General features: G+C 50.9%; 2 protein-coding genes across 2 annotated transcripts in view; one reads left to right on the forward strand and one right to left on the reverse strand.

The window, feature by feature from the left end:
* Positions 1-5: 5 nt before the first annotated feature.
* Positions 6-5,710, forward strand: KLHL21 (kelch-like family member 21; the record flags this gene model as incomplete). Its single annotated transcript, XM_009704531.1, has 4 exons — positions 6-216; positions 1,644-2,049; positions 4,953-5,025; positions 5,417-5,710. Coding segments are annotated over 4 exons (984 nt in total), but the record flags the coding sequence as incomplete, so codon positions are not given.
* Positions 5,711-9,232: 3,522 nt separating this feature from the next.
* ZBTB48 (zinc finger and BTB domain containing 48) overlaps positions 9,233-9,695 on the reverse strand; it is a gene marked incomplete at its 5' end in the record, with an annotated part of 3,472 nt that continues 3,009 nt past the window's right edge. Inside the window, 2 exons of the mRNA XM_009704532.1 lie at positions 9,233-9,532; positions 9,620-9,695. The exon at positions 9,620-9,695 is cut by the window's right edge and continues 2 nt beyond it. Coding sequence (XP_009702834.1) covers positions 9,233-9,532; positions 9,620-9,695 — 376 coding nt within the window. The remainder of the gene's footprint in view (positions 9,533-9,619) is intronic.

A 9,695-nucleotide genomic window follows, 5' to 3' on the forward strand; every position in this document is an offset into this window, starting at 1 on the left:
ACCGGGGGCCCTGCGCCCGCATGCGACCCCGACCCTCCACCGGCCTCGCCGAGATCCTTGTCCTCGTCGGCGGCTGTGACCGCGATTGCGACGAGCTCGTCACTGTCGACTGCTACAACCCGCGCACCGGCCACTGGCGCTACCTGGCTGAGTTCCCTGAGCACCTGGGTGGGGGCTACAGCGTTGCTGCACTGGGCAATGACATCTATGTCACCGGTAAGGTGTGCAGGGCACAAAAGCACCAGTGTTGTGATTTCCATTGAAAAGACGTGGGTTCTAGCAGCGAGACTTGGCTTTTCTTGGAGTAGCAGAGTTTGAAACTCTGCTTGGGCTCAGTATGACTGCAGGCATAGGGACTCCTGGCGTCGGTGCTGGATTTAGCAGCTGGTCTCAGTCCAGGAGTATTTTGTCATGACTAATGCTCCTGAGCATGCGGGCAGAAGTCACAGATCTTGTACTGGTAGAACTTTCTAACGAGTCACTCTAGGGGACAGGAGTGACTGGAGAGTGTTTTGAATTTCTGTCTGCAAAGAAGGTGTTTGGGTTCAGAGCCCCGTGAATCACAAGCCAAGCGCGTGCTCAAGGCAGAGGCGTGTCAGAAAGCCCTGGGTTCCTCAGCCAGCCAGCACCTTTGAGTCACGGTACCTTCCCCAGCACGAATCCTGCCTCTTCACAGTCCGCTGGGGCTATAATTACTTCTGTCAAGGTGACACGGATGTGTAAATTTGGCTGTTAATCTGGCCTCCTTTGAACTACATCCCCGTAGCTGGAGCAGCAGCCCTGTGGCAGCTGTAATAAACCAAGGCCTGGGAAACTTAGGCTCTGTGGAGCAGCTTGCTCTGGGTGTGCAGGACGCGCTGACAAAGATTTGAAGGGCAGGTCAAGTGCAGGTGAACAGAAAACTGTTCGTTCTTTAGTCATGAGCAGAAAACAAGGCTCTGCTTTAAGGGCGGGGTTGTAAAAATGATGGGCTACCACACAGCTCGTTTGTATGGATGCCCTTACATCCCGTGGGAGCTTTCCAGAGCAATCTCAGGTGGTGCTGGGGGTGCTGATAGTGCTGGGAGCTCTGTGCTTCGGGCAAGGCTGCTGCTGGTGGGGATTTTAGGTCGTTCTGCTTAGTGTCAGCATTGTAGCACAGGCAGCAGGGAGGGTCAGAAGGCTTCCGAAGGCTTCTGTGCTGCCGGCAGCAACGCTGCCTTGGCAGCCAGGCACTGGTGCGTGTTAGTCTCCGCTACATTGCAGCAGCTTCCAGATAGCAACAGAGTGGGGCTCACAAAATGGGAGAGAAAATGGTTATTTAGAAGGATGGAGGTAGTCGAACCTGGGAGTCATTTTGAGTCGTGGCTGAGTATGGACTAGGAATGGGAGAAATGGGAGAAATCCTTCCTGGCTTGCTCGGAAAGGACCAGTGCAGAAGTTCTATTAAAATCCTCACAGTGCACGTGACTGGTCCCCTAGTACTGAAATATTTTCATAATGTACAGCCCTGGGGAGCAGAAAAGCTGGGGGGTGGGTATTAAGAAGGTGTAGCTGGAAGACATAACAAAGAGCCCAGTCCTGAGCCAAGCCCTCTCCTCCGTTGCCCCATAGTACTTCCCTTTGCAAAACCACACTTTGAAATGTGGCGTGCTGTGCCGCAGGGGGATCGGACGGGTCGAGGCTCTACGACTGTGTCTGGAGGTACAATTCCAGCGTGAACGAGTGGACGGAGGTGTCTCCCATGCTGAAAGCCAGAGAATACCACAGCTCCACAGTCCTGGACGGGCTGCTGTACGTGATTGCCTCCGACAGCACGGAGCGCTATGACCACTCGGTGGACAGCTGGGAGGCTCTGCAGCCCATGCTGTACCCCATGGACAACTGCTCCACCACGTCGTGTCGCGGCAAGCTGTTCGCCATCGGCTCCCTGGCTGGTAAAGAGTCCATGGTTATGCAGTGCTACGACCCTGACAGTGACCTCTGGTCCCTCGTGAACTGTGGTCACCTGCCTCCATGGTCCTTTGCCCCAAAGACCGTCACTCTCAACGGCCTCATGTACTTCATAAGGTGAGTAGCGGGAGCGATAACTTCCCTCCCCACGTCCCCGCTGGGCAAGCCCAAGGTTTTCCTGGGAAGGCGTGCGGATTTTGTGGGCGGTGGTAGGAGAGCACTGCGTTGGGAAAGCACGGCGGTGCTTCCTCTGATGGCGCAGGTGGGTCTCTAAACCATCACGCCTCTTGCCCTCACTTCTGTTGTAGTTAGGCCTTAAAGAACCACGCTTAAAATTGTGTAAAAATGTCTGAATCTAAACCCACGGGCTGGAGAATAGCCAGGTATAAATCTGGCTGTCAGCAGCGCTGCTTGGAAATAGACTTCTCTGTTTTCTTGGCTTCTGGTTCAACCCCCCTTGTCGCTATAAATAAGTGAGTAAGCTCCAAGAAGACATTAAGCTGTAGCGCAGGAGAGGACATCTTCCATCTCAGCAGAGATAAGAGGACTGAAGATTAAATGATTGGTCACTATTTTTAAGCGCCTTTCCAAATTGGGACTTAATTACCCATCCGAAGCTGTCCTGGTGGCGCAAATACTTCAGTTATCCACTTAATTAAAAATAAACTGAAAGGCATGCTAGCACTGAGGCATTTCATCTTGTGTTGACTTTGGGCAAACATAGACTTCTGTGACGGCCTCCAGACACTTTTCTTTTTTTAATCTCCTCTTGGCTTTGCATAAAGCAGCAACTTCTACCCAAGACCTTTTATTTGATTCATTTGGGTTCGGTCGGGTGTCTTGGTTCCTGGCAGTTGTTTGCAGATAGCAGATTGAGTCACCTGGTTTTCAGTAAATACTGGCAGGGATGTTCTGGCTATTCTGCTGCTTGTCACGAGCTGATTCTATCGCGTTTCCTTTTTCTTATCCATTTTAAAATACTGGTGATTGACACTTCAGGATTTCTGATCACTTAGGCATCTGCAGGAGTTAATGAGGAGATTATCAGGGTCAGGGTCTTCTGCCCTCATTTCACGTGCTGCATGTGGACTGCTGCTCGGTATAAAGCTGTAAGATAGTCTTTGGAGGACAGAGGAATAAATTACGAATAAAAGTCACAAACTCATTTTTTGCTTGGTTTTAATAGCTCACACTCAGGCTTCTGACTGATGATCCCCTCGAGTGCGACTGGTTTTGTAACTATAAATACAGCATAGCAGTGAGGCTTGGGTCTTCAGCTGCGTCCTTCTTAGAGCTAACCCTGAGAGGGGAGAGGAGGTCCTGGCCTGAGTGTCACCGGTGCCGGGAGCTGGCTTTGCCCCTCGTTTCCCTTCCAGTCCATCGAGGTTTTCAGCTTCATACTTGGAAGTATTTGATTCGCCTGCCGCTGTTAGTTACGGGAAGCGTTGTGAACAGCAGCAGTTCTTCCAGGTACAAACAGCTTGGCAGCAGCGTTTTAAGTGTCCCAAGGCAGGTACCTGCTCTTGGTTCGGAGGAAGAAAAGTTGGTCTTAGTGCAGCTCCGTGGGGCTTGGAGTGCTCGCTTAGATGTGCCTGCGTTAAAGATGTTTCATTCAGATGAATATCAGTTCAGTTCGCAAAAGTAACTCAAATGAAAGAAACTGGTTTTAAAGTGTGTATCGTGTGGGTACCTTAGGAATTCTTGTCCAGAGTGCAACCAGAAAGTTCAGTGGCACGCACGTCGGCTTTGCCGCAGGCTCAGCAGACAGACTTCTGATGTAATGGTTTGCTAGACACTCCTGTTGTAGGTGAGATTTCTCGCTTATTTTCACTCCGTCCCCTGCTCAACTTCATGCCAGCAATCCATAGCGATACCTCGTCACCGGCACAATGCATGGCAATCCACGATGTCACGACAGATACAAAGACAATAAAATATTCCTTGCGGCTTTTTGAATCCGTCTGTAACAGAACTGTCTTGCAGGGACTGACAGCACTTCTCCGGCTGCCCTGACCTTGTCCTCTTCGCATTCTTGTGTCAGTGGCACGCATTTCTGCGTCGTAAACATCCCTCACCTGTCACTGTCACCCTCCCATCTTGTGAGTGGAGTGGGTGAGAGAAACCTTGGGGGATTACGCTGCCCCTGCCAGCTCTTCTCTCACAGTCCTCTGGCCCATCTAAATTTGGCATTGGCAAAAAACTCAAGCAGTAGGGACGCCGTTACTTTGAAGTGCATGAAGGTTTAAGCCTCTCCAGAACAGCAGTCCTTTTTCTTCCAGACCCTGAAGCACTTGGCAGCAAAGCCAGATCGGTCTGTGAAATGTGAACTTGCAGAAAGTTAGTCTGTGAACACATCTACTGTAGATGCAGACATTAAAAAAAAAAAAAAAAAAAAAAAGACTAAATTTGAGAAAGCCACTCAGGATTGCACAGCAATTTCCGACCTGGCAGTGGCACAGCTGTGTGCTGGACTCTGAGTGGGGCAGCGTCCAGAGCAGCTCACCCCACCGTCTCGGGAGGCTGAAAACAGCACACCTTCTCGGCTTGCTCTGTCTCCGGTCATCTTGGCTGCCTTCCCTCCTAGGCAGCGTCCTAAAACTCAGCATACATCAGAAAGTATAGAGCGCGTTGCTTTGCCTGTAGAGAAGCTCAGAAGGGGCATTCGGGCTCTTTGGATGTAGGTCAGTGGCACTGAGAACGAGAGACACGCTCCTGTGCTACTGTGTGGTACGGGCACAGTGTCTGTGCCGGCCTGCTTCATGGGTAGGGGTGCAGCAAGTAGAGAGGTCTGGGCGTTTTCTGGGGTTGAATGTCACTGCTGGTGCAGGAGAAGCCCATGCTGGAGGCTGGGGTCTGCATCGAGACCTGTGCCTTCATACAGGAACCCTTTGCTCTCCAATATACGTAGCGGGATTGGAGCAGAAGTGCTCCCGGCGGCATTTCAAGCTGTTGGACTGGGGGCTTCGCAAAGTGGGAGGTTTGTAGGATGCAGGAGACTAATTTTGTGTTACCTCCCACAGAGATGACTCGGCTGAAGTGGATGTTTACAATCCAGCGAAGAATGAATGGGATAAAATCCCTGCCATGCTTCAGGTAAGATGCTTACTGACCTACTGGATGTCTGTTAGTGTTAAAAATTGGCTTAATTTACCTTTGGAAAAACCAAGTGCTCTTTAGATTATAACCCCTTGCATGTGGAGTGCATTTAAGCCTCTCACAGTCACCTGGAAGAAAAAATCCTGGACTGGGATTGCACAGCTGGGTGTTGAGCCCAGCACACAAGAGCTGGGTGAAGCTCCAAAACTCTTGTCTCCTCCCGGTGTTTGGGCAGCGCTGGTTCAGAGCCAGAGTCGAGCAGCTGGAGGGTGCTGAGCCCTGTCCCCAAGCGAGCAGTTGCAGGACAGTACCTGACACCTTTATCGTCTGCCTAATCGGGCAAAACCCTCCTTTCTAATTGTTGTGTATATTTATTTTTAAATTGTAGGTTCACGTTGGGGGGAGCGTGGCCGTGCTCGGTGGGAAGCTCTATGTCTCCGGTGGCTACGATAACACGTTTGAACTCTCAGATGTCCTGGAAGCCTACGACCCTGAGACGCGAACGTGGAGCGTGGTGGGCCGACTCCCCGAGCCCATCTTCTGGCACGGCAGCGTCAGCATATTCCGGCAGTTCATGCCAGAAACTACGCAGGAGGATGACGGCATCACGCTGGACAACACCATCAATTTGAACAGGCAGCGCCAAAACCTTCACGATCAGAACCTTAATGAACTTCGTTAGCAAGGGAAAGTGCTGTCCTGGTGGCTCGATGAGAGTTCATTATCCAGAACCTGTGTTTCTTTGAGAGAAGGCAGAGGCAAACTGGTGCTTGGAAACAAAAACGTACTGATCATAGAGGGAGTGAAAACTCTGAATGTTTGACGTGCTGTTGTGGAACCGCAGCCGGCAGACAGCGAGGCCTCCGCTGCGGAGTCCCTCGGCCCTTCTCTGGGCTGGGAGAAGGCACCGTGCTGCCCGCAGAGGAGACCCAAGAGTCTAACTCTGAGGAAAGCAATCGTATTGAATGTCACCGCAGCATCGCAACTTACGGCTTTTGGGCAGACACCTTTCACTGGGAGCTCCTTCACCCTGTAACCCTTCATTTGCCACCAAACTCCTTTCTTCAGTTTCTTTTTTGGGAGGGGTCTACCTGGTAGGATGGTGGTCTGGATGCCCACCTCTGTTCTGTGCCTCGGAGGAAGACAGATTTCCTGTGCACGTCTTCCTCCTCGTGGTTAGAGGAGGGGAAAGGCCTTCCCAGAAAAAGCTGGAGGTCTGTAGCGGTGAGAGGTTAATCTGAGAACGTGGCCTTTCCTGCCCTCTCGCCGTGGTCCTCGGTTCCCCTTCATGCCTTCAGAAAGAACAGCTGTCCTGTAGCAGGGACCTGCTGAGTTGGGGTTATGAAGCTTCACCTTTCCTTTTGTCTGAACTCCAGTTCTTCCTGTATTTTGGTGAGGTTTTAGGTTTTTTTTTTTTTAAGTTGCAGCATTTTACCTTCTGCAGGTATTTGTTTTCCAGCCCTTCCTAGCAGAGCGCGTTTTTTCCTTCCAAGAAGAACCACCCTTATTTATCTTTTAATTGCATTCTCACCAATTAGATTTGTTTTCATTTCTGATCACCCTGGCTGCACCCTCCTTTAAGGGGAAGGGGAGAAGCAAGTACCCCTCTTAGCTGGCCCGAGGAGCCACTCCTGGGGCGGCCTGCTGCCGCCCTCGGGGAGGAGCCGATCTCCCTTCCCGGTGTGCCAGGGCCTGTCGATAGTGGTGCTGAACTAGGCAGAAAAAGCCACTTCTTGTGGCAAGGGCTGTTTGCTGTCACTTCTCCTGTGCTGAGCTCTCGGCCAGCACACTGCGTTGGGCAGAAAGGCCCTGTGCAGCAAGGGCGAGTTTTTATTTCTTCACCATTTTAAAGGAGCGAAGTTGGCGTTGTACTATTTTGGAGAAAAAAAAACCCCAACACTTAAAACACTGGGAAAGGTGAGCGCAGCTTTCTCAGGAGATTCACCACAGGCTTGCAGAATTACTGGCGGTGTTTAGATACCTTGCTGCAGAATTGCTTTCAAATGCATCACCTTGTCCGAAGGAACCCAGCGGACCTTCAGAGAGGGCTCGTGCCTGTCACGCCTCCGAGTTGCAGGAGCTCTTGGGATTTGGGCAATTGGAAAATGCCGCTGAGGTGTTTTGGCGAAGGTGTAGGAGTTAGCCAGAGTGCTGTGGATTCAAAAGTAGTTATTTTAGGGTGGGTTGTTTTTTTTTTTCTTCTTCTTTTTGTTTGGGGTTTGCTGTTTTTTTTGGCCTGTGTAAGATTTGCCTTTATACTTGCCCAAGTGACTTAGCTGGCTTGGGCTGTGTTTCCTCTGTCTACCTTAGCTGAAGAGACGCTGCGTGCAGTTTACTCATGGAATGTTTCTTGAACAAGCAAACAGCTAAAACCACGGTACAGCTCACCCAAAAACGAGCATTGCACCTTTGGGAAAACTGTAAAGTGTGACAACGGCTGAAGCGTTGGCTGGATGCATTTGCTTTTTCAGTCTTTTGTTTTTAACCAAGAGAAAAAAAAAATAATTTTCATTTAAACTTAATTCAGAGATGAAAAGCCTGTATACTTGATTGCACGCCTTCTGGCTCGCCCTTGGGTAAGAGCAGTGTCGGAGCCCCATCTCCACAACATCAGCACCTTCACAGCTTTAAAAAAAAAAAATAAATCTGTTTTTGCCTTGAATGCTATTTTATGGCACGCTCCTCAGCTGTGGAACTTGGGAAAGCCGTTTGTGAAATCTGAGCTGTTCTCCAAGTCTGAAACTTTGACAGTGCCTTGAAACCGCCACGCGCTGGCGGAGGATCGTGGCCTCACCCGGCCGTGGCAGCCTCTTGGTTTAAAAACCTCCCCGGCGCTGCTGCGGTGCGGTGGGACCCCCTTGGGTGAAGGAGGTAGGCAGGGGGGGATGCGCAGGGGGGCTGCAATTCGGGGTGGCTCCTTTGTTTCTGGCAGTAATGGCCGCGTCCCGCCGACCCAGGAGGACAAAGCAGCCCGTCCCCACGGTGCCGTGTCATGCCTGGGGAGAGACGGCGTGGCACTGCGCAGCTGAACTCGTGTTGCAGACCGAAGTATTTATGCTGAACTATAAATAGTACACGTGCTCCGTCTCATGCTGTAGTGCTCGCTGCTGGACCTGCCACCCCCAAATTCCCCAACCGGCTGAACAGTTGCAGATCTGTATTTATTTTTTGTAAAATTCATTGTGTCCGAATCTTTGAGTACAGTTTAAATACCATCCTTTGAAACAAAGGCATTTTACATTTACAGATAATGTATTTTTATTCTCATAGTTTGTTTTTAAATTTACTTGCAGCGGTCAAGTTAAATAAAACATGTTACATGAATCTCTCTGTCGTCTTTGAGGGGAAGATTGCCGGAGTAAGTTTTTACTGCGACATTTCTCATTCTAGGCCTGAAGTACCCTTAAACCAGAGACCTTCTGCCTTCTTGACGAGTAAGAGAGGGAAAGGGGAAGAGCACGGCTGCGATTTCGGGGCGTGTGGGTACATTTGGTGATCTTCCCCCACCCCGGGAATACTCGGGGAAACGATTCTTAATGTCAGAGCAACCCTGGGTCCTGTTATTTCAGACCAATATAAATCCCTACAGCTAAAAACAGGAACTCCGAGCATGGACCAGTAAGTTAAGTAAGAGCTAAATTATCTCAATGGTGAGAAGATACAAGTCATGCCCTGCCTTTAATGTGGTAAAGAAAGAGCAATTAGCAGAAGCTTGACAAAACAAAGTAGAAATAAGGCACTAATTTAACAGAGGAGGCAATCCTCTCGGCAAGCCTTTAAGGAAAGGGGCAGAGCCATACTCTCTTGGGGAAGGTAAGCTTTAATCACGAGCTTTCAGACTCAAAGGGAAGGTGAGAGCGCTGAAGGCAAGCGCCAGCAGTCCCCCAGGCCGCAAAAGAGAGCTCGTTAAAAAGCAGTTGGCAGTATTACACACACACAGAGTCCTCAGTCACAGCCCGCCTCGTACAGCATACGTACATTTATTTAAGTAGGCATTCTGAGTAGCTTCACCTTTGTTTCTTCATTTGAGACTCAATTAGAACTTCATTATAACTTCATTTCCCTGCAACCTGGGGCGGGAGCTTTGCGGGGAAGGAGGGGAAGGGGCAGGTGCAGAACTCAAAAAGAACAAGCATGGCAGAGCGCGGCTCCAGCCTAACGCTTTATTGTGTTTTGGTAGGAAGGATGGGCGCAGGCAGTCGCGCTATGTTTCACAGTCTTCAGGAATTGTCGTCGTTATAATTAGTGATTGCTCAATCACATCCGATGTAGAGAAGTTCTCGTTTGAGCAGAGTCTCTGCACGGGGATCTCCTCGGGCAGGGAGCCACGGGACAGGGACTCCACGAAAATCGCCTCGGCCGAGCCCACCTCCAGCGCCGGAGGCGGCTGCAGTGCCACCACCACGGCCTTCTCGTCCTCGATGATCAGGTTCCGCAGCTTCCGCTGCCGGGGGTTGTAATTCTCCACCCGGTCATGAATCTCCATGTGGCGCCTCAAGTGAGCCTGCAAAAGGAAGAGGGGCCCGGTGGCGGCTGGCTCCCCCAGCACAGCGCATTCCACGGGGGTCCCCAGCACCGGGGAAGGCCTCACCTGCCGCGTGAACTTGTAGCCGCACTCGGTGCACTCAAACTTCCTCACGCCCTTGTGCCGGCGGACGTGGACGCGC

Source organism: Cariama cristata, unplaced genomic scaffold (assembly GCF_000690535.1).
Source record: "Cariama cristata isolate BGI_N322 unplaced genomic scaffold, ASM69053v1 scaffold33127, whole genome shotgun sequence".
NCBI classification, from domain to species: Eukaryota; Metazoa; Chordata; class Aves; order Cariamiformes; family Cariamidae; genus Cariama; species Cariama cristata.